The sequence below is a fragment of the Podarcis filfolensis genome (genome assembly GCF_964270895.1).
Source record: "Podarcis filfolensis genome assembly, chromosome: 13".
Taxonomy (NCBI): domain Eukaryota; kingdom Metazoa; phylum Chordata; class Lepidosauria; order Squamata; family Lacertidae; genus Podarcis; species Podarcis filfolensis.
Genome location: NC_139615.1, coordinates 24,460,823 through 24,486,327, shown reverse-complemented (window position 1 = coordinate 24,486,327; position 25,505 = coordinate 24,460,823). Strand labels below are relative to the sequence as shown.

The 25,505-nt window shown below is 40.7% G+C and overlaps 3 protein-coding genes across 3 annotated transcripts; all 3 read right to left on the bottom strand.

Moving 5' to 3' along the window:
• Positions 1–11,252: 11,252 nt before the first annotated feature.
• LOC310748620 (olfactory receptor 13H1-like) lies at positions 11,253–12,185 on the bottom strand (the record flags this gene model as incomplete). Its single annotated transcript, XM_083584471.1, has 1 exon — positions 11,253–12,185. The coding sequence occupies one exon, from the start codon at positions 12,183–12,185 to the stop codon at positions 11,253–11,255; it is 933 nt and encodes a 310-aa protein (XP_083440597.1).
• Positions 12,186–16,952: 4,767 nt separating this feature from the next.
• On the bottom strand, positions 16,953–17,813 carry LOC310746717 (olfactory receptor 13H1-like; the record flags this gene model as incomplete). The annotated part of the gene is made up of 1 exon (XM_083580705.1): positions 16,953–17,813. One exon carries the CDS (start codon positions 17,811–17,813, stop codon positions 16,953–16,955), a length of 861 nt encoding a protein of 286 aa, XP_083436831.1.
• Positions 17,814–22,564: 4,751 nt separating this feature from the next.
• On the bottom strand, positions 22,565–23,425 carry LOC310746718 (olfactory receptor 13H1-like; the record flags this gene model as incomplete). Its single annotated transcript, XM_083580706.1, has 1 exon — positions 22,565–23,425. The coding sequence occupies one exon, from the start codon at positions 23,423–23,425 to the stop codon at positions 22,565–22,567; it is 861 nt and encodes a 286-aa protein (XP_083436832.1).
• Positions 23,426–25,505: the final 2,080 nt, after the last annotated feature.

Here is a 25,505-nt window from a genome sequence, read left to right as displayed (position 1 = left end):
CTTTGTTAGAAGTTTTAATCGTTTTACTTCTATGTTTGGCCAATATACGTATCAACAAGGATATTCAAACCTTCTGCTGATTAGTAACGCCGCCTTGAAGATTGGGTTATGCTGAGCAGTGGAGGAGGAGTAGCAGAGGAGTTGCAGCCATAAAAGATAAGTTCTCTTTTGTCTCCGTTTACCTCTACTTTGAACCTCCGTAGTCAGCGAGACAGCGACAAATGGGTCATGGCAAGCGACCAAGATCTGCTGAGAAAGGTTGTTCACCTCCAAGAGCAAAGCAATCAAAGCTTGAATCTCCCCCACCATCTACTAACAATAACAGCAAAACGGAGCAAGTAACTGTTTCTGCGGTCGAAACATACAACCGCTTCTGGCCTCTGTATGATCAAGGAGAGTTGGAAAAGCTAGCTGATTCAGCGGGGGATGGAAGCCATAGGGAAGCCCTCCTCCCTGACACCTTAATTACCCCTCCGTCACTGAAACGGGAAGCATTAGGGCAAACTGCCCATGATTTAGTACCTGATCAAATACAACTGGTAATCAGGACTTTAAGCTTCATTTTCAAGGAATTGGAGGGGATTTCTTTGTCATTGAACAAACTTTCACGGGCCCTTCTGGCTCATCTACCTTCCTCAACTGAACTATCTAATTTGCATCAATCTCCTGTGCAGCTTGTAAGTGCCTTAAAGAGACAACTTGATCAGAAATCTCTCCTTAAGGGCCAAAGATGCAGGCTGCCTCTGCTCCAAAGGAATAAGCAATCTTTGATTTTTCAACCTAACAAAATATGTTTATCCATTTTCTCCCGTGACGCCCCCAGTCTTAGGTGGAATAACCTGAGGATGGCTAAAGGGTACCTTCGTGATTTGTTAAATATTCCTTTTTTCCAGATAGATCTTATATCTGTAGCACCCCTAAATGCCACGCCCTGGCCCAGGAAATTTATGCTCTCCTTCCAGTCTGCAAGGATCCCACATCTTCTTGCAAGACAAAAAGATCGGCTGGCACCCTGGGAGATTGTAACAACAAGAGTCTTTAAGGACATGAGTGTTAAACCTCTTTTTGCCAACATCTCAACTGGCAATGAACGCTCGTTTCCTTCTTCTGTTCCTATAATAACAGGAAAAACACCTAGCCGGGTATCCCCTGTTCCACCTGCGACCCCAAGTGCCCATCTAGTTACGTTGAGGAATGATCCAATTGCAAGCGGAGATTGGAATATCCCTGAAGAGAGAAATCTTATCTCCTCTTATGGAAAACTCCCTTCAGAAGAACAGCAGGCTATTCTCGATAGATTGGATCTACTCAAACAAAGACTTCTATCGCAAGGGGACCCCTCTATACCGATGAGAGAGGAGAGCAGGCGCTCCACGTCCCACATGGTGTCTCCATCAAATGCCCTGATAATTTCTCAACCTGTTACCTTGTTACCCCCTACTGATCTGAATCAGCAGTCACCTGTTGACCAACAGCACCATTCTACCGTGGAGGAAGTCGATAAACTCAATACTCCCGTCTCAGTCCTTATGCCCAATCAAAATATGGAAGTTGATGACTCCTTTGCCTCAATGCCTGAGCTAGAATCTACCCTGCCTGAAGATCACCAGGAAATGACTATGCATGCACCATCCTCACGTTCATGTCCTTTAATACATCTGCGTGATAATTCCTCTCCATCTGCGCAGCAACTACAAGTGATGGCTGGAACACCTCTTAGCGCTACCCTGGTTAAGACTGATAATTCTGACGGATCTACTAGTGTAGCCCATCAAAGACTTGTTACTACTCACCTCAATGAACAGCATCCGACCTCACCAACTTTGCCTAATTCTTCCTTCCCGGCAAAGCCCTTCCTGCCTGTTAATGTTACCAAATCATCGATACAATTAACACGGAAGAAGACCTTATCCGCACAAACTAAAATTACCGATTTCCTTATGGGTCCTCGTTCTACCTCCAAGAACCCATTAAACAACTCAAAGTGACAATTACCGGGACAGCACAAGGACTCGACATTATCAATACTTAGCTGGAACATTGCTGGTTGGAGAACCAAAAAATCAGACCCCGAATTCAGGAAGTACATAAATTCATTTAAAATCATTCTATTCCAAGAAACATGGGATGAGGAAGAGATTACCATAGACGGCTTTGATCTTCTAACACTTCCGGCCTCCCCTTCTTTGAAAGGTGGTCGCCCCAAAGGGGGCCTTTTGATTGGGATTTCACTCCAACTTCGCGCCAAATTCACTCTGGTACGGGCTTCCCCGCCTTTTGCTCTATCTGGACTGATCACAGAAGGGAAGTCCTCATTACTAATTACTAATGTTTATCTCCCCCCCGAAGGCTCAGTGCCTGATCTTGATTGGAGATGGGAATCATTTGAAAATCACCTACTGTCATGTCATACTAAATGCCCTAACTCGTACTCCTTAATTGGGGGAGACTTTAATGCTCGTATTGCCACAAATTGGGACTTACTAACCAAGTCCAAATGGTGGACTCCCCCATGTTTGGACAATTTTGACTTGGAACATGCCAGAATCAGAACTTCAAAGGACAACAGAGTAAACAAAGCAGGAGTGACCCTTTACCAAATGGCCATTCGCCTGAATCTAGTATTTTTGAACGGCACCTTCCCCCCCGATATACCGGGGGAGTTCACTCACCTGGGACTAACATCTAACAGTGTTATCGATTACCTCTTGATCTCCGCAAATCTGGCCGTTAATGTACTTTCCTTTCAAGTTGAAAACCAACATTTCAGTGATCACCTCCCAATAGTGACCACTCTGTCATTGTTCCGGTGCCAGAATGACAATAAACACTCAGTCCTTCTGGAAACCTCATCATCGATCAAAATAAGAGGGATCAAATGGTCGGAGGCTGTGGCCCAAAAATACCAGGTTTTCTTCCATAGGGAAATCAACGCCTACTTACCTCAAATAACTACTGACTTACAAGATTCCAATTCGGTTTTGAAACTTTTTAACCTTCTTATAACAAACCTTACCACTTTTTTTACATCACCTCCTCAAAAGGCGAAAGTGGCGCATTGCAGTGCTGGGGCCCCTTGGTTTAACACCTCTTGCAAACAAGCAAGATCCCTTCTTCGTTCCATCTATAATGAATACAAAAACTCTAATGCTCAGGCTCTACCATCTTCCTATTTACAAGCCAAAAGAGCATACAAACAGACTTTAAAGCTGGCCAAACGCGAGTGGTATCAAAAACGTTGGCGAGCCTTGATTGCGGCCTCGAGATCCCGCAGGCCACAGGAATTTTGGGCTCTGATAAACAAAAGAGCAAGGAAGTACCCACTGACGATTATCCCTGCGCCCACATGGGAACAATTCTTGAGTAAATATTTCTCCTTGGCAGAGGAATCCAACTCATCCACGGAACTCCGAGCCGACCATCTACCTTTGTGGCCCTCCACTGACCCAGACCTGATAATGGACTTGATATTAGATCTGAAAACGGGCAAAGCCCCCGGGCCGGATCTAGTCCCTGCTGAGGCTATTGTTGCGCAACCGAGGTGGTGGGCTGAAATTCTGGCCAAAGTCTTTGATGCAATTAATTCTACGGGGCTTATCCCTAGGTCATGGAAGGAGGCCGTGATCGTGCCAGTCCATAAAAAGGGTCCCCCTGCTGACCCGGAGAACTATCGGAACATCAGCCTTTTGTCTATCATCGGGAAAATTTATGCAAAATTTTTGCTGTCCAAGCTGTCCCATTGGGCAAACGACTCAAATTTGATTGGCCATGAGCAAGCGGGTTTTAGGAACAATTACTCGACCTCTGACCATATGGTAATCATGTATCATCTTGCCAGAAAATATTCTGCCCCGAGTCGGGGGCGCCTATGTGTCGCTTTTATAGACCTAAAGGCTGCCTTCGACAGTATCCCAAGAAATTGCCTATGGAAGAAATTAGAGAGATGGGGCATAGATAGAAGGCTGTTATGGCTTATAACCCAATTACACCATGGGTCGTCGGCTAGAGTGAGACTCACACCGACGGGAAACCTATCCAACGAGGTCCCAATAAATAGAGGTGTGCGCCAAGGCTGCATTTTGGCCCCACTCCTATTCAACCTGTTTATTAGCGATATGAAGCTCTTTCTGAACGAGTCTCAAGCCAACATTCATGCCCCCCGCCTAGCTGATTTTCGCTGCCCTTTGCTCCTATATGCCGACGATGCAGCGATCCTTTCCTACTCTAGAGTTGGTTTATGCAGAGCTCTAAAGATTTTTGCGGCTTATTGCAAACTTAACCATCTGACAATTAATCATGGGAAATCTAAAGTCCTGGTCTTTTCCAGGTCTCGGAAAACTTACAGCTGGAAGTTAGATGGAGTCCAGTTAGAACAGGTTTTCAAATTTAAATACCTGGGAGTCTTTTTTCATTACAATCTAAGCTGGAAGCCACAGATACAGTATTTACTAAACAAAGGGAAAACAATACTTTATACTCTACTCCAATTTCTTGCGGCCGACGGAGCCTCTCACATCCCTTCTGCATTGAAGGTATACCACGCAAAAGTGGTTTCCACCCTCTGTTATGCTGCCCCGCTCTGGGCCCCAGGGTCCAATTTAACATCACTGGGGACATTGCAGAATCAGTTTCTCCGTCGCCTTCTGAAACTCCCCATGTGTGTGAGCAATGCAGCCATACGTCTGGAGTTAAGGATTGCATCATTGGAGACTGTCATCTGGAAGCGAGTCTTTGGCTATTGGCTGTCCAGCTGGCATAGGCTTCCCGACCATTATCTTTTTCAGTGCCTCTGGCGGGACGTCTTTGTCAATCCGTGGGTAGGAAAAATCCATGCCAAACTCCTGAGCATCGGAATTTCCCCAGCGGACTCCTTAAAGATGAACTTACGCTCAGCCAAAAGCCTTATTGAGCAAAGATTAGCGGACATTGAAAATCAACACAACCTCGCCAGGGGTGGGGGTGTCTGCTCCCCCAGGTATCACGGAATAACCCCACCACTTGGCCTTCCATCATACATGTCATCTCTTTCATCAGTACCACACCGACGTGCATTTATTCGTGCAAGGTTCAATGTCTTTCCATCAAACCTGCTGAACCACAGATTTTCCAATGGTTTGGTGTCTCCGCTATGCGTGTGTGACGGGGAAACTGTTGAATCTCTTTCACATATAATGTTCAACTGTCCCCTACATAGCATAGCCAGGGCTAAATTCCTGGGTCCTGCTTTACTGCGCTTGGTTGGCAGGCCTGTTGAGTCACACACCACACTGCTTTTGCAGGATACAGATCCTTCTGTAACTCTGCAGGTGGCGAGATTTCTGAATGCGGTTATCTCACACTCAAAAACCACCAAAAAACAACAACAACATCAAAACTAATTGGACTGTTATGTTGAGAGTGCATGTCGGAGTTCGTCTTTAGTTTTCCTTTTCTGTGATCCATCCCTTGGAGCTCTCCTGGCCCCAAGACGCCACTTGGCTCTGGTCAATGACCCACCCTTGCATCGTGGTGTTCACCTTCTGTTGTCGGATATATCTGTTTTTATGTCCCTGTGTTTTTATGTTTGTACATATTTTATGGGCTAATAGCCGTAAATAAATAAATAAATATAAATAAATAGGCTGACGGTGAGTTTGGGGTAGCCCAATGCAAAAATCCTGAGGATCCACGTGGATCCATGCTTTGTAACCATGTTTTTGCACCATTGCAGCCCCATGAAACAGTGGGTGCGTGTGTGTTTTTTGGTGCAGGCTGTAGCCATGGACATGCTATGTGATCTGATGGTGAACTTGGGGTGACCCAGTGCAAAAATCCTGAGGATCCATGTGGATCTGTGCTTTGTAACCACGTTTTAAGTGGGGAGGGAAGGAAAAGCATTCAAGGGACAAGGAACACGTGTGGGGTGTGTGGAGAAGGATGCTGCTAATAATGCAGGCGAGGGGTTTAAGGGAAGAAGGAACACGCGTGGGGTGGGTGTGTGGAGAAGGATGCGGCTAATAATGCAGGCGAGGGGTTTAAGGGGAGAAGGAACACGCGTGGGGTGTGTGGAGAAGGATGCTGCTAATGATGCAGAAGAGGGGTTTAAGGGGAGAAGGAACATGCATGGGGTGTGTGGAGAAGGATGCTGCTAATGATGCAGGAGAGGGGTTTAAGGGGAGAAGGAACACGCGTGGGGTGGGTGGAGAAGGATGCTGCTAATGATGCAGGAGAGGGGTTTAAGGGGAGAAGGAACACGCGTGGGGTGTGTGGAAAAGGAGCTTTTTGGTGAGCTGAGCGGGGAGGGAAAGAGCACTGTTGCTTTAAAGGAGCCAACCGGACAGCAGCCACTTACAGCAGTGTAAGCAGCTCCTTTCCTCTCCCGCTTTGCTCCTTCTCTCCCTGTTTGCTGCTTTACGCAGCTAATGGCGAATCCCCTGCAACCCAAGTCCTGCTCAGCGGATCAGCTGAGACGCTGGGAGAATCGTAATTTCCCCGTCTCCCCCATCCCATGCCCTCCTGTCCCCAGCAGCCTTTTAAAAAACTTTTTTACTGGTTTTCACTGCACTCGTGGCTCAGAGCCCTCCTGTGCCCTGCCGTCCCTCTGCAGCCTCATTGCTCTGTTTAGAGAGCGCACGGACCTTTGCTAGCTGAGGCTGCAGCAGCTGTTGCTGGCTACGCGGCGATTTTCCGGCTCCCTATGGCTCCCGTCTGTCCCTCCTCGTGTGTAAGCGGCTGCTGCCCGCTTTGCTGCCATGGCTCTCCTTCCCTCCCTCCTCCTCGGCTCCTCCCCCTCCTCCTGGCTGTAAAGCAATCAAAGCTAGAGCCGTGCAAAGTCCTGCAAGCGGCTCCCGCTTTGCTTGATTGACGGCAGCCATGGCTCCGGTCGAGTGCATTCGCTCCGTAACACGGACAGGCATTTTCCCTTACTTTCTAGGAGCAAAAAAGTGCGTGTTTTGGAGCGAAAATTATGGTATTACCAAACTTAAAACCATGGAGAGACCTGGTCTGAATAGAGACATTGTATTCTATCTCATTGTACATGATAAAGCTATCTTTAGCCATCTCACCCCTTGCTTTTTCCTGTAAGACCAATTGCAGTCGTTAACAGTTGTCAACAGGTTTACCACACCTATCAGCCAATCACCCATTCCCACCACCCTTCTGAGTAATACCCCTTCCCTCCCTCTCACTATATATAAGGGTCTGGCGACTTCTGTTTCAGTGTATCTGAAGAAGTGTGCATGCACACAAAAGCTCATACAAATAACAAACTTAGTTGGTCTCTAAGGTGCTACTGGAAGGAATTTGTTTATTCTATCAGAAAATTAATGATTCTTTTTAGGGCTGTAATCTTTAATTAATTTCATAGCTCATTTGTTGAATCATTCTGCCACATTGTCTTTAGGCCATGATCCCCCTCATCGCAAAAAGAATATGGCATTTCACCTGGAATCCCTGTGGGCAAATGACAATAATTTGTGCATGAAGGAAAGACCCTTAGCACAAGTGCTAGCAGTGTTCTTAATTATTGCCGCACATAATCCTGGGCTAGACCTCAAAAAATAAAAATAATACTAGGGCTAACACATTTTTTTTGCCTATCACGTGACAGCAGAGCAATGAAAAGGGAGAAAAGTGAAAACAAGCAGTTAGCAATAGCTTGTGGGAATGAAGATGCAATAAAAATAGATATCAAGTATGGACCAGTAGCAAAGGAAATGGTACATTAGGCAACAAGTCCATTTGCAGTCATAGTTATTAAGCAGAAAGAGTCAAATGGAAAAATAAGGAAATACATTTACTATGCCTACTGCATTTGCAAAATTATGTGTAAAATGCTTGCCAGGGAGATTACTAAAACTTATTTGGTATTTCCATGTAGATCATCCAATCTAATAGTAGAAAGGAAAGATCCATGTGTGTCTTACAGCACAATCCAGACCCAGGATCCACCAGGGCAAAAGAATTTGGATTTGGCTAATCTTGTCAGGGCTCAGCCACAGATAGCTCAGTGTAAGTTCCTTACCCCCCCCCCCAGGTGAACTAGAGATACATGAGAGTACATGTCTCACTTCAGGGCTCCCCTGGTATAACTCACACCAGTCTAAGTCCCTAAAGAGGGTATTTGGGAAAGGGGGACTGGATGGGTCAAGGAGAGACTTACTCCTATTATTGTTTATTGTTGTTTGCATTGTAGTTCCACCACAATCCATCTAAGAATAAAACTGATACATATCACAGAGATTATCAGTCTTCTTAGCCTGATACAGAGCCCTATTACTGTGATACAGAAGGTCTTTAGCAGGTGCAATCCCAGTCAGTTCTGGGGGACTATTTAGTCCCATATCTGATGGTGACAATGATGGTGATGATGATGTAGTATGTATTTTTGATTAGCTACATTAAAACATTAAGGTTTGAGTGTAAATTTAATTTCTCTTCCATTCTAATGCATTAAAAAAATATTATAGAGATTTCTTCCCACTCTTTCTTTTTCTCAGTTATGTCAGGCTGATGCTTTGGCTTTCCACATTACACTCTTATTCAACCCAGTCCAGAGCTTTGCCATATACATAGAAACAGGCTTTTACCTCTGTGACTCCTATCTATTTTAGAAATCTGCTCAGCATTCAAAGAGCTGAGTCACCATAAAGATGAGGATGACAGAAAGTTTCTTAGTATACACATGGGGAAATGTATTCAAATCTGTAACTGTTCTGATTTCAATGGGAGAGTCTTGTTTGCTTAACTCTCCAAGAGATTAGCTTAACTCTCCAAGAGATTAGCTTAGAGTTTGCTTAACTCTCTCTTCTTCTTAACAGCATGAGACCATTGCAGAATTTCTATGTAGTGCTGTGCCAAAGCCTATTCTCCACTTTTCTCAAAAGTTTTCTTCCCCTGTAAAAGGGACTTCCATTTTCCTATCTCTTTCTTGGGACACTGGATTCCAGTGGATTCTGGTGTGGTTCTGAGCTTCCTTTATCACTGTGAAGTGGCTGGCGCGTGGGGGGGGGGCACTGTGTGTTTCTTATTTCTTTCCATTAAACATTTCTTCAGAGTTCTACAGTCTTCCTTGCTACCTGGGTTTCCTGCTGTGAAAAAGCTGCATTGGGAGGGATTATCCAATCTTTTCACTGAAGTGTTGGAAACTGGGAAAGGTAGCTATGAATTGCTGATAGCCTGACCTCAGTGCATATGGTTCTTAACGGAAGTCCTCCTCCTCCTCCTCTCACTGCATTTATTTATATCCACGTTGGCTTCTTTAAGATGAAACCATCTACTTTCAAAAAATAAAAAGAATAACAATGGAGAGCAACCAGACACATACAAGAAAGCTTGGCTAGTTTTTCAGGAGGCAGGAGCTCCTGGGAGGCTGCAGGTGTTGATGCTGATTAAATTGCCTTCCACATAAGTCTCAAGTATACTCTGGCTGGGACAGCTTGTTGAAATGCTCTCCACTTGTCTCCAGAACTACAAAAACATAAAAAATGGGTCTCATATCCTAACAGTGATGCTTTTCTACAAAACAGAATCCAGACAACTGTGAAATTGATTTGTAGAAAGGACATTCACTAGTCCCCTTTGGCCTCTTTGAAACACAACCTAATTGAACACAACCAACCCCCGTCCCCTGCACTGTCCATGATAATTTCACTGGAATTTGCTTTCGCCTTTGATAGTTTTTGAATACCCCCCCCCCATCAGTTGATGATGAATGGTTTTAAAATGGTTTTTAAGATAATGGAGAAAATTTTGGCACAGCACTAATTTTATATGTTCTTAGTCAATTCATCTTTAGAATAATGAATAGCCAGAAAGGTGAAGCCAGAATAGCTAGAAAGTAAATGGTAGGGCATTTTAGGTTACTGGTGTGTGTGTGTGTAATTTGAAAGAGGCTTATACAGATAGAAGACTATTTGCAAACACTGGGGGAGGAAAATTCTTAGGTTATTGATAGAAATATTGTCATGATCCTTTCCATTAGAATAAACCCACTAGTATACAAGGAGGAGAAGTCCTAAGTTAAAAGCCTCTCTCTGTTGCTAAAATGCAACTTCGGTTTCAAGAGGTGCATTTCTGACAACCCCATTTTTGAAGCAAGGAAAGGCTATGAACTTCCTGTACTACTTCTGTAATGCTCTGAAACCATATATTTTATAATATTGTTATAATAGAATATTGGGCAATGACATCTATTGTCAGGAATGGTGCACCAGCTTGGTAAAATGAAAATATTGTTGCACACAGTTTCAGTCAGATGGCTGCATAGAATATAATTATTATATAATTATTATTTCTATACCAATTAATATATTCAACATCTCTAAGCGGAGCAGAGCAAATTAAAACACACCGAATCACATATTACAAATATATGTTATAAACCAATCAATGCAAACTATTGAAGTGACTGAATATTCAGGGGTTCTAATAACCAGTTCAGTTCTAATAACCAGTTTCAGCATCTTAAAAAGCAGAGACATCATCTTACCAACAAAGGTCTGCATAGTTAAAGCCATGGTTTTCCCAGTAGTGATGTATGGAAGTGAGAGCTGGACCATAAAGAAGGCTGATCACCGAAGAATTGATGCTTTTGAATTATGGTGCTGGAGGAGACTCTTGAGAGTCCCATGGACTGCAAGAAGATCAAACGTATCCATTCTTAAGGAAATCAGCCCTGAGTGCTCACTGGAAGGACAGATCGTGAAGCTGAGGCTCCAATACTTTGGCCACCTCATGAGAAGAGAAGACTCCCTGGAAAAGACCCTGATGCTGGGAAAGATGGAGGGCACAAGGAGAAGGGGACGGCAGAGGACGAGATGGTTGGACAGTGTTCTCGAAGCTACAAACATGAGTCTGACCAAACTGCGGGAGGCAGTGGAAGACAGGAGTGCCTGGCATGCTCTGGTCCATGGGGTCACGAAGAGTCGGGCACGACTAAACGACTAAACAACAATAACCAGTTCACACATTTAACAGGTTTAACTGGCACTTCACCACTTCCAGCTGCAAATGTTGTGGAAGATTTGCATGTTCAAGAGTTGCCTCAGCCCCAAATGACAATGTGAGTAGAAATTAAGATGAACATTTCATTTCCTACCACAGTTAGTGTTCTACATAGAGATACTATTTAAAAGAACCATTTTAAATTTCTAGACTGGAAATTGGGATGGGTATGTACAACAGACACAACAGTTTTCAGATAACAGATTTCAGTTACAGATAAGACATCTACACACAAAATAAGTTATTTTAAAAGTGTAATTAGTTACCTATAAGCTTTTTGTAAACAGAAGCTTCTTCAATGCTCCCAACACTTCCTGGTTTCTGAGTGTATAAATTAAAGGATTAAACATGGGCGTCAGCACTCCATAAAATGCCGAAATTATTTTGTCAACTAAACGCGTGTTCTTATTTTGAGGGAGGAGGTATGTAAATATGCATGTGCCATAGAACATGCAAACCACAGCCAGGTGGGACCCACAGGTGGAAAATGCCTTTATCCTGCCTCCTGATTTCATCCTCAGGATAGCTGCAAGGATACGCATGTAAGAAAAAAGGATGAAGCCAAGGGGCAGAACCAGTGTCACAGTGCTAGTGAAGAATATGCTTATTTGGCTCATAGAGGTATCTGTACAAATGAGTTTGAAAACAGCTTTAAATTCACATGATAAATGGTCCACCTCATTGTTTCCACAGAATCTAGCTGGCTTTGCAAGGCAGGGGACTACTGTTAGCATAAAGGCACTAAACCAAGTCACAGAAGCCAAGACGGTACAAACTGTATTGTTCATTATGAGCATGTAGCGCAGTGGGTTGGAGATGGCAATGAATCGATCATAAGCCATGACAGCAAGAAGGAAGCATTCGGTTGTGCCAAAGAAAAGGCCAGTGTAGAGTTGGGTGAGGCATAAAGGAAAAGATATGACAGGTCTGTCCACCATGCAGTTGGCTATAGACTGGGGGACTCCAGATGATGACATGCACAGATCAAGGATGGACAAATTGCACAGGAAAAAATACATGGGGTTGTGGAGCCGGGGATCAGCTATGACCACCACCACAATGAGTCCATTTCCAACAACTGTAATCAAATATGCAATTATCATGAACGCCATTAAACCCATCCTTGCCTTGGGGCGGCCCGACCATCCAATGAGAACAAATTCAGTCACTGCGGTCTCATTTTCTCCTACTTCCTGCATAAAGGCTGATAAGACGGGGACGGGGAGAGATAAATAATGATGTTTAAATAGTTTTGAAATAGATTAGAATACAGTTGAACAAATTTATTTGTTATTTACTGGGCATATCCATTTTTTCAGATGCCTAGTTTATGTAACAGAAGATGAAGCAATAAAGCATCAGACTGTGAGATTAAATGTGACCATATAGGAAAAATTGTGAGCATAAAAAACATCTAAATCTCAGATGAGTGTATTAATGTGGGCTGACACAAAATGCCTGAGATGTGGAGATCCCAGGGAATATTTACAATGTTATTTTGTGTCTAGAATTGTTATGGTTGAGTTAATTATTTTATTCATTTATTTACCATCATTTCTAAGCAACTTAATTTTGTTTAATCCCTAAGTGTTAAAAAAGATAACATAAAACAGTAAAACAGAATGATAAAAACATATAAAAAGAGCAAAAATATAAAAGCACTGATGTATTTATATATTACTTTTTATTTTATTGAGGGAAAGGAAGGTAGTGCCTTTTCCAATTGAATTTTCCATTAATTTCTCCTATTTTGCATCTTTAGAAACAGAGTAATCCTTCTACATAATACTATAAGTATGACTTTGGTCCATAACTTTCAAGGGCTAGAATTCTCTGTAATAGTGAATTCAGGTAGATGAGTGACTATCAGTTTGGAAACTAAACAATGCCATTCACAAATTAAGGAGTTGATTACTAGACTCTTGGCATGAAGAAACATAGAAGAGTATGGAAAGAAATATGTTTCCTTCTTTGCACACCCCCTTCTATGGCAGGGTTGGGGACCCTCAGATCCAGGAGTTGAATGCAACCCTCTGGGTCTCTGCCCCCCCGGCCTTTCTTTTCTTTCAAGGTTGCAACACTCAGCAACTCTGTTTTGAACCCTTAAGTACATTTGCATGGCTGAAATATGCATTTGAAGTCTGATCATGTCTCTTGCTTGCCTAGACAGATGATAGAGAGGAGTGTGAGTGTGTGTGCAGGAACTAGTCTATGGACGTACCCCTCCCCTGACACAGCAAGGGTCTGCACACTCAAAAGAGTTTGCCACCAAGCTCATCTAGCCCGACCTGTTGTGACAACTCGGTTGCTTCTTTTCAGTTCTGAACTCTTTGCCCCGATCTTGGACTCTGCAGGGCTGAACTATTCTTTCTAGGCTACCTACTCTCACCTTTCCTGTCACCTGGCTAGAGTGCAAAGGCTTCTGTGACTCACTGCCTATTGCTGAGCCTATACCTCTACTTTGCCTCAGTAAACGTCTCTTATACTCAAGTAAGAGACTCCAACCACTGAACTTTCTTAAATTATCATACCCTCCATTTCTCTGATTAAAATAGGGCTGTCCTAGTCAAGAAGAAGAAGAAGAAGAAGAAGAAGAAGAAGAAGAAGAAGAAGAAGAAGAAGAAGAAGAAGAAAGAAGAAGAATTCTACTCTGCACACCTGACTGTGTTGACCAAGCCACTCTGGGCAACTTCCAGTATATATGTAAACTTAATAAAACTTTAAGCGTTAAAAAAACTTCCCTACACAAGGCTGCCTTCAGATTTCTCCTAAAGTCTGTACAGTTACTTATCGCATTGGCTCAGGGGTCCCATAACTCCACACCCTCCAACATTTCTCCAATGAAATAGGGATGCCCTAAGGAAAAGTGGGACATTCTGGGACCAAATTAAAAACTAGGATGCCTTCTGTAAATCCAGGACTGTCCTTGGAAAATATAGAGATTTGGAGGGTCTGATTATTATTATTAGATTATTATTATTTCATGGGTGGCCATTTAGAGGGTAAAAGGACACATGTTTCCTTTCCACAATGTAAACTTTTAAGGAAAATTTCTGATGCAAATATATGTCTTGCGAAACAGAACAAGAAAATAACATGGTGAACATTTTATCCACAACATTTTCATTTCTCCCTTCCCCATACAGTCAGAAAAACAGAAATGAGCAAACCTTGCATAGCCATTTCTATTAATTTTAACTTGTCTTTTAGTACTTAGACTGTGACTACCAGTGGTTGCAGCCCCCTAGTAAGAAAATTACACAGCCAATGGAAACATCAATAATTTTATTATAATACTAATGACTAGTTACTGTTGTTTCTAGGAGAGTGAGGGAGAGAATAGTATTTTGCACATTATATATGGAACAAAATTGATATAAATGCATAAAACATGTATTATGATGTATAATTATTATAAAGAATAAAATGTGTAAGAAAATTCATTACCTTCTTAAAACTCCTTGAAATCAAAAGCCATTGAAGAAATTCTACTTCTCTATATTATCTATTTTAATAGTACTATCCATACTTTATGTATTAGCTAGTTGCATCAAATTGGTTAAAACTGTGGTGTTGTTGTTTTAAAAAAGAAAACATAGGTAGAATTTAACTGTAAGCAAAACTAGAAAAGAAATAACTTGGTAGAAATCCTGGTTTGAAATAGTCCTATTCATTAATACAAATACAATTTACATTACCTTTTAATGCACTAATAGTTCGAGCACTCTTAGAAGAATTAGCACTGGAGAATCAGGATTATTATTATTTTTTAAGTGCCAAGCAAACCACACAGATGGTGCCTGAGTAAATTAATAGAGATGTAAGTAATTTTCAATGGGAGTTTTTATATAGGAAACAATGGGCTAGATTTTATTTTAGTACTCTGCTTTTTGTCTTCCCATTGGGTGCATTCCCAAATGTCTCATTACTTTCTGAAGTTACTCTATAACTAAAACTTATGACCACAGTAAATAACATTGCAAAAACCAACTTGAAGGTAAAATAATTGTTAAATATCAGTCAATGTGAAATGCCATGTTGATTTCAGATCATTCCTCCAGCGGAATTTATGTAGCATCCTTGCCAGTATTATTATTTAGTATATTTATACATCAACATTATTTAGTACATTGGTTTAGCATTTTTGTGTCCCAGCTTTCTTCAACCATGGATCTTTATGGGTTTTCAAGGCTGACTTCCATTTGGGCAGTGATCAGTCCTAGGCTTGCTTACCATTGGCAATTTGGCATTATCATTTATCCCCAGACCATTTATCTCCACATGAGAGATGTGGAGCTATCACAAATGGTCCATGACCAAAAAAAGTCACAACTCTGTTGCCATCTGCCCCCTTATTTAAAGAGGGGAGAGGCTGCTTCAGATTTATCTGTAGTTTTAAGACATAGAGACTGTCTTGAAGTTCTTGGCAAAAGCACCTTTTGAAGGAGCCTCCCCCTCCCTTTCTGAAATATCCTTTCTGAGGCTCTTCCCCATATCTCCCTCACTCTCAGATGTGCACCAGGTGGGCACAGAACATACGCCTCCTTTGGTATCCAAAATCTGAAATAAGTCTCTTGACAAGTACATCAGACCCCATTGATGCTTTCAGTTAGATGGCTATAGTAATACAAGAGATTGGCCCATTTAAATGTCACAGAGTTGTGATCAAGATTTCACAACTGAGAGAGTAAGCTGGGGTAGAGGAGAGAGAGGGAGTCAGGAATTACCTAAAAGGCCCAGAGTCTGTAGTCTGCAACAGTTTGCTTCAAGAGGAACTGCAGTAAGAATTATATAAACTTTGTCCCTGGAAAATAGGGACACTTGGAAAGTATGCAAAATTATGGTCTCCACATTTCTGCAGTACTGTACTTTGCATGGGAAAAAAACTTTCCTCATTAAAATTCATCACATTACTTCACATTTCTCCAAAGATACACATTTTGTGTGCAGTTTTGATTAACATTGCAAGCAATTTTCTGAGTTGCAATGCATTTTTGTGTGTTGTTTTCATGAACATAGGCGTTTTTAGTTACGCTTTCACCTAATTCTGCCAGTCCTAGATGGAGTAACGTTCCCTCTAAAGATAGAAGTTCGCAGCCTAAATGCCCAGGTCTCTTCAGTGGCCAGGAGTGCTTTCGGACAGCTTTTGGAAGTAATGAACCTGTTGCCAGCTTCACCCATTCCTTTATATATCTGATTTGGCCGCTGTGATATATTCCTTAGTTACATCCTGTTCGGATTACTATAATGCATGATGTGGGGCTGTCTTTGAAAACGACTTAGAAACTTCATCTGGGTCAAAGACCTGCAGCCAAATGGTTGACTGGGGCTGGTAATAGGTAGCATACAACTCTCTTGGTAAAACAATAGAGGCTGGCTTCCAGCCTGTTTCCTGCACAATTCAAAGCGCTAGTTTTATGATGTATAAATCCCTATGTGGTTTAGGTCCAAGCTATCTGAAAGACCTTCTTCTCACATACAAACCTGCTTGGGTTTTGAGATCTTCAGGGAACATAAGGAGCTTTTAATGGGGTATGCCAATAGTTTCTGTCCTATCTGCCACAGAGGCTAGACTAGGAATAGCCTGGCATCAGGAACTGGGCACTTGAGTGTCTGTCTAATTCCAGAGCCAGACTGTGCAGGCAGTATAGCTCCTGAACAACCAATTTATTTTATTTTGTGATGATCAATGCATATGGACAGAAGTAGTCTGAAATCTTACATTTTAATTTTAATTTTTAAATAAACACCTTATGTACATGAGCACACATATACATATACACAATTTGTTGAGAATCAGAGTTAAATTCGGACATATTCCTATTTATTTTAAATAAACTACCAAATCAAGTTTATTTTTTATTTTTTTAAAAAGATTGGATTGGGGTATGAATATAACAGTTTATATATAGGAAAACACCAATATATATCAGTGGACTAAAAGCATCTAATAACATACTTCTGTATTACTTTTTTCCACTCACCAGTCTCTTCAATGACCCCATTACTTCCTGATTCCGGAGTGTATAAATCAGAGGATTAAACATGGGGGTGGCTATTGCATAAAATACAAAAATTATCTTGTCACCTAAATGGGTTTCTTTACTCTGAGGGGTGAGGTAGGAGGCCATACATGAGCCATAGTACATGACCACCACAGCCAGATGAGACCCACATGTAGAAAAAGCCTTCATCCTACCCCCTTCAGAATCTGAGTGCATTCTCATGATGGCGACAAGAATGCGCATATAAGAAAAAACGATGAAAATCAGAGGGAAAACAAGCGTGAATGTGCTTGTAAAAAACATGCCCAATGTATCAGCAGAGGTATCAGTGCAGAGTAACTTAAAGACAGCTTTGAATTCACATACTAAATGGTCCACCTCATTGTTCCCACAGAATCGTGCTGGCTTCGCAAGACAGGGAACTATTGTAACCATGAAGGCAGTAGTCCATGTCATAGCAGCAAAGGTGATGCAAATGTTCCTGTTCATGATGAGTGTATATCGCAGTGGGTTGGAAATGGCCACATAGCGATCATAAGCCATGACAGCCAGCAACAAACATTCACACGTTCCGAAAAGGAGACCCAGAAGAATTTGAGAATAGCACAGTGGAAGGGACATAACAGGTCTATCCACTAAACAGTTGACTATGGATTGTGGGATGCCAGTCGATGAGAAACAAAGGTCAATGATGGACAAATTACAGAGGAAAAAGTACATAGGACTGTGCAACCGGGAGTCATTTATGACCACCACAATAATGAGTCCATTTCCAACAAGGATGACTGCATAGGATACAATGAAGAGGACCATCAATCCCATTCTTGCCTTGGGTCGATCTGACCACCCCACAAGGATAAATTCTGTTACTTCCGTCTCATTTTCCCCTACGTCTTGCATGGGTGTAGACCTGAAACAGAAGAAAAGGGAGATGCATTATCTCTTGATCTCCTTTTTCTTTCTTACCGTTTATTTATTGTCCTGTGAGTTTTCATTATCACACATAGTATTGTGCCTATATGTAAAGGTATACATTAAGAAGTGATTGTCAATGTTTGGTTTTATGGTTAGAGAGCATGAGGGAGATACAAAATTTTTTTAAAAAATGTTTTTAAAAATGTAACCCAGTAATTGTTCCTCAATCTATTACGTACCATCCCAGAGCAGGGTAGCCTTCAATAATGTTAGAGGAAGCAAATAGATTAATAATTTTAGAAAATGGACAAAAATACAATGCTTCTGTCAGTTTTTAATCAAAGTGGAAACAATTCATTTCATTCCTTTCTTTTCACTCTAGGTATATCCGTGGGCAACATTTTATCAAATGAATACATGTTGATTATATTGGAAATCATTGCAAATAAAACTTTTTAAAAATAGATCCATTTTTGAATAATTCAGGGAATATCAATGTAGTGACCTCCAGATGATATTTGACTACAGCTCCCATTATCTTTGAGCATTTGACATGCTGACTATGGATGATGGGAGCTGTAGTCCAACAGCACCAATCTTTCAGTAACCACTTTGATGTCTTCTATGATCAAGCAGTATATAACTTTTATGAAATAAGTAAAATGAATAGATATATGGAAGACACCATGTTAGCTATTGCTAGTATAGAAGATGGACTTCAATGAGGGAATGAAAAATTCCAATCCTTTCAGTCACAGTGCTTAAGGATAAACTAAACGTGGCATCATTCACACAACTGATAATTGTTTGATTTTTTAAAATGTGTTAATTCATGTGAAGGCTATACTTTGGAGGCAGTAGGAAAATCTTTTGTTAGTCTCCTGCTGAAATCTCAATCTGGATTCTACCTGCCACATGCATACCACACCTGCTCTATACACTGGGTGTTGAGTACCATTCTCACCAGTGGAAGCTTTACTTCCAGTATAAATAACAGATGCAGGGGACTAGTCTGGACTGAAACCACAACAAAAGGCAAAGTATTTAAACACCCACCATCTCCCACTGATCTAGGTTCCCTCCCCTCCATATGTATCTTCTACTTGCAAACCACTGAAAAAATTGTTAAGTCCATAAAATGTATTATATTTAATTCAGCTCTCTGTAGGCCAATTTCTGGACTTAACATTAATTACAAGGTTGTTGGAAGGATAGTGTGTAGGTGGCTACCATATATTCCACCCTAAGCTCATTGGAAGAATGTGATGGATAAAAAATTAGAAAAGCTTTTAAATGATGTTTGCGACTCCATTTTGACTGTGATGATATAGAGGCTGAGAGATTCAATTAGACACAACAGGCGCAATCCATTGAATGATACGTTGAAGTCCTTTTAAAATCATTCAAGAATTTAGCAACGGAATTGATTTCTACACATTGGGAATATGGCTATCTTGACTGTACACATATATTTTGGATTTCAATTATTAAATGTAGGCATCAATATTATATAGTATTTAAACATAAAGATTGACATAAATGTACAAATCAGTTAATTAGTATTATTTCCTTTTTTAAAAAAAGTGTGAATAATATCTCAATATAGCAATAAGAAAATTAAACAAAGGACTTGCCTGTTTGTATTTCTTGAAAAGAAGAAGTATAAGTTTTTCAAAGTGAATCGTCCCCCAGTTAGTGATTTATCTTCCAGATTGCACTGATATCACAAGTATGTGAGTAGGGTGATGAGGACAGAATAAAATCTAGCAACATGAATAGTAATAAATTCTAAATAGTTCCTCTCCGTCTTGTTCTCTCTCCCCTTTGATCCAAATTTCTGTACTGAAATGCAGCATCTAATCAAGTGGAAGGATTTATTAACGGTGCCGATTTATTAAAAGGGTGTGGGAAATCATTTTGGAAAGTTCCTAGGAAATAATTCAAATAGTGTTGGGTGTAGATCTCAAGTCTAGAACAGAATTATTAATCTGATTATTTTTTTTAACACTTACAATTTCTTCATAATTCCCAACGGCCATAATCCCAAATGCCTCATTTGTTTTAGAATCAGGGACTGAATGTTCTTCTGTTAATTTGCCTATACTTTAATACATGAGTATACACAGTGCTTTTTTTCCTACTATATTGATATATATATAGGGGTGCTCTCATTTTGACTCAAGAGAACCACAATTTTGTAGTTCAAACTGGGAAAAATAAATGCAGTAAATTGACAAAACTCCACAAAATGTTTAGGGGTATGCATACCCCTGTATCCTGCCAGAAAAAAGTACCGAGTATACATGAATCCAATGCACATATTGGAAGCTCTTTTATATTTAAAAATGACCTAATGAAAGATTGTCTGCATTTTTTGTGTTTATTTATCCTAATATACACATTTTTGCAAGTGATTTTCCCCAATATATTTTTGTGTGTATACACACTTCCCCCAAATATATGCTTTCTTGTGGACATTTTTTTTTTTGCTGCAGAACTGCAGTTCAAAATTTGGAGAAGTGCAAATTTGGAAGGATCGTGATAAAACATGAGTATGACTACCGTGTAACATATATAAACAATTTAGTACCTAAACAGCTTCTTCAGTTTGAGGGATAAGGCATGCAGACTTACTTGAGCCATAGTGCATGACCAATAAAGGCAAATGAGAACCACAGGTAGAAAAAGCCTCCATCCTACCCACTTCAGAAGGATAACAGTGTTCCAGTTTGCATATTGTTTCAGAAAATATGAATTCGGTTCCCATTACAGTGAGAAAAGTATAGAATTTCACCCTATCTCTATACCACTTATTATGGTACTTTTGTTTTATGATTAATCTTAATGGATGTTGTGCCCTTTTTTGTAATCTTTATGTATACCACTTAGAAACATTGTTGGTTAAGCAGTGTATAAATAGCAGAATTGCATTCACCTGGTGTGTTATATATGTTAGGATACAGAGAAGCGTGAATTTGCTTCCTCTTTCAAATTGATATAAATGATTTTTTTCTGTAAATGCAATGCCATAGTTGCAAACCAATGTTCTCTTTCTATTTGTGTGATTCTACAATTAAGCAATGCAATACAATTGCAAAACTGCAGCACAGCCATATATTCCCTCCAATTCCCCTTTCATCAGATGGCACCACACATCTCATAACATACTACATAATGTGCCATGCAGCTTCTCCCTGTCATTTCTACAAACCTTAAATAGTCCAGCTGATCTTGCCACCTCAGACAGGCACAAAATAGTGATTCAGCTCAAACAATGGGGTTTATATATTCAAAGAATATATAAGTGGGAAAAGATGCTATAAATCAGTGAGGGCACAGAAACCAACAGGGTCTATTGTGGGCAATAGGATGAACAATGGAAGCGTTTGGGAAGGTAGACATCGAATTGGCCATGCTGGATGGGAGTTGTTTGTAATTCACCACATTGTGTATCCCTGGGGTGACCATATGTACTGGTTCTTGGGAACACTTTAAATGACCTTTTCCCACTCCTCCATCACCTCATGGCTAGGGGTTTGCTTTTCAACTCTTGGTGACTTCATGTATCCCCTACATGCAAAATCCATGGTCATTTTATTTCCCAGCTCCCTCAGAGAATAGGCTAGGAACACGGTGCTTTGTAAGGGCACAGTTCTCACTTGGCATCAGTTGTTGGACACACAAGTCCTTCTCTAGTGGCATGTTCAGAATGTTCAGGCAGTACATTTCCCAAATAACCAATATATTTTATTTTCTGATCATCAACTCTATTGAATACAATAGTTTCACAGATTAGTTTTCAAATATCCAAAACTTATATTTAGTTTTGGAAAAGGCACAATTATCCTAATCTGAATTATCCTAATCTGAAAAGAAATACCTCCATTCTAGTTATTGGAAGATGTTGGTTGCATGTTGGAGTTCCCATTCTTTTAAAATTCTACTACAATGAGTGCCCCTTACTACTGCTTGAACATAATTGATATAAAAATACAAAAAAGCAGCACAGTATATATAGAAGAGATTTAAAGTAATTAAGACCATTAAGGAAGCCCAATTTCACATTGTACCATGGAGAGGGAGTCCTATATGTTTGCATTTGTTGCTTATATGATAAAATCCCACCAAACAGTATACTTTTTCATGATACTCCAAGCACTTGGCAACACATAATTTATTAGCGCCCCCCCCCCAGCTGATGCTAAATTTAATACATTTTAATACCGAAATGAAAGTTGCAAGTCCTGTCCATTTGGGGGCAATTGAGATTCTGGCAGCTGCCAGCTGTGTTCCAATGAATTCAGGCTGAAAAAAAGCCCTGGCAAAAATCTTTCAGTTGATTGTTCAATTGATTTGGTAAACAAAGCTACAGTGAAGTTGCAATGGGATATTTGGGTATTTTGGTCATTTCTTGACTAACCATTGTCCTGAATTTGAATACTTGTGGGCTGTACCACCATAAGTGAAAAAAGGTGCCTCTTTTTCAACATCCCTTCCAACACTTATGAGAAAATTGTGATGCCATATGGGCAATTTGCACTTGTGCACATTTCTATCTACATAAGATTTTCATAGAACACTCCCTTACATAAGCTGAGACTGCAGTTGAAAAATCAATAGAATGTTAGATTTGAAACATCTAATAACATAATTTTGCATTATTTCTTCCCGCTCATTAGTCTCTTTAGTGCTCCCATCACTTCCTGATTCCTGAGTGCATAAATCATAGGGTTAAACATAGGTGTAACTACCGTGTAAAATATATAAACAATCTTGTCACCTAAATGAGTTTCTTTAGTTTGAGGGATAAGGTATGCAGACATACCTGAGCCATAGTACATGACCACCACAACCAGATGAGACCCACATGTGGAAAAAGCCTTCATCCTACCCCCTTCAGAATCTGAGTGCATTCTCATGATGGCAATAAGAATGCGCATATAAGAAAAAGAAATGAAAGCTAGGGGTAAAATCAGTGTGAAAATGCTTGTAAAATACATGCCCAGCGTGCTCGCAGACGTATCAGTGCAGAGTAACTTAAAGACAGCTTTGAATTCACATACTAAATGGTCCACCTCATTGTTCCCACAGAATCGTGCTGGCTTTGCAAGACAGGGAACTATTGTAACCATGAAGGCAGTAGTCCATATCATAGCAGCAAAGGTGATACAAATATTCCTGTTCATGATAAGCGTATATCGCAGTGGGTTGGAAATGGCCACATAGCGATCATAAGCCATGACAGCCAGCAGCAAACATTCACACGTTCCAAAAAGAAGACCCAGAAGAATTTGAGAATAGCACAGCGGAAGAGGCATAACAGGTCTATCCACTAAACAATTGACTATAGATTGTGGGATGCCAGTCGATGAGAAACAAAGGTCAATGATGGACAAATTACAGAGGAAAAAGTACATAGGACTGTGCAACCGGGAGTCATTTATTACCACCACAATAATGAGTCCATTTCCAACAAGGATGACTGCATAGGATACAATGAAGAGGACCATCAATCCCATTCTTGCCTTGGGTCGACCTGACCATCCCACGAGAACAAATTCAGTTACTTCTGTCTCATTTTCCCCTATGTCCTGCATGAGGGCAGATCTGAAATTGAAAAAGGGAAATGCATTGTCTCTTGATCTCCTTTTTCTTTATTACCTGTTATTTCTTGTCCTTTGGGCTCATTATTCCACAGATTATTTCATTTGTGGGTAGGCATGTTTGCATCTTTCACAGCCAGACATACAGAATAGCAAAACACAATAAATTTAAGCATGTCCATCACATCTCAATGTTTTAGAAAGCATTAAGCCAATATTATGAAAAGTGGCTTCAAAACACTGTTTTTGAGAATAATAGTTTGTTTTATGACATTGAAGCTCTTTTATGTGTCACATCACATTCATTCGTAAAAAATACAATACAGTTAACCTCTGTTCACCTATTACCAACTTTCCTAGAGTGGGGTAGCTTACAATGTTAGAAAAAGCAAACAGATGAATGATTTTATATGTAAAACTATACAGGTAAAAGCATGGGTCTCCTGTGAAGTGAACCTAGAAATCAGCAATTGAATTAATTTCTACATTAAATATCCTTTATCTAATTGGGTTCCATATATTGGACCTGAGCTATCAAAGAGAGAAATTGATATTAAAGTACAAATTGGTTAATATTATTTTCAACTGTTTTTAAAATAGCCTCCCCAGTAGGGAATTAAACAAAACAATGCCTCTTTGTATTCCTTGAAAAGTAGAAGAAAAGTTGATGATAGTGTAGTTGATGATATTGTAATGATACCTAGGGTTGCCATATTTCAAAAAGTAAAAACCAGGACAATCCGAAAGTTGCTGAGCTTTTCTTTACAAAAATGCCAAAAAATATGCCTAAAATTGACTTGCTGAAGATCCAGAACAAAGCAACACCTTTTGGAAATTTCCAGTAATGTCTGGGAGATTCCGTACGTATATCAGCCCTATGATACGACATAAATGTTTATAAAATCAAAATACTCCCCTCCCCCTCTTTCTCTCTACCCCTTGACTAAAATACCTGTTATATAGGCTGATATTCAACAACTGATCAAGTAGAAGGATTTGCTAATGCTGTTGATCAAACACTGCTCATTAAAACAGGATCTAAGATCATTTTGGAAATTTCCTAGCAAACAATCCTAATAGACTGGGGTGGGGGTTTAAATCTGTTTAACTGATGAGTTAAGCCTAACTTTAGTCTAGAAGGGAGCTTTTAATCTGATATTTTCATTTTTTAATGCTCACTATTTCTTCAAAATCCCCACTGGCCATAATCCCAACATGCTTAATTTATTTTAGAACACCAAAGAAGGGATGCTATTCTGCTAATAATGATATTTTTGCCCATGTGACTCATGAGCGCAGCAAAAGAACCAGACTGTATAATGGTGATGGGATAAAATCAGGCCAATTCGTTTTTCACAGCCGCAGGCAGGGCAAAGGTTGGCATGGCATCAGGTCCCAGGATCAGTTCATCGTTTCACAAGCCTCAGGTTGCTGGAATGGATCCTCTGGGTTTGGATCGTTCCAAACCTGTACGACGGAAGTCAGCCAGTGTTGAACCTTGCCGTGGTGCAAGTCAAGCAAGCAAATTCTCACGGGGTGACCAGGGTGCAGATTTCAACCAGGCAAATATCGAACCCACGCTTCGGTTTGCCATGGTCAATCCTCCTCTTAGGCCCATTATGCCCCCCCATACTATTTTGATCCTGACCAATGCCATTTCCACCACAAGGGAGGACCTACCACGGTCTGACTCCTGCCAATCCAAACCTGCCCCCACGGCCAATCCAAAGGCCCAAATAAAGATCTTCCAATCAAATGTTAATTGCCGCTTTCTGACAGGTGAACCCCACCTAGGCGAAAGAAGTCCGAAAACTCAAACCTGATCAAGGGGTGACAGATTTTCCAGGCCACCCTAGAGCATTACAGCACGCACCACGTGCCACTGCCATTGCACCCTATCCACCTGCAGAGGCTGATCTCCCCTCCAAGAGCATCGTTGCACCAAGATGACCGGGTGATGCACATTTTCAGATCTCCATCAGGCAACGAGGCAATG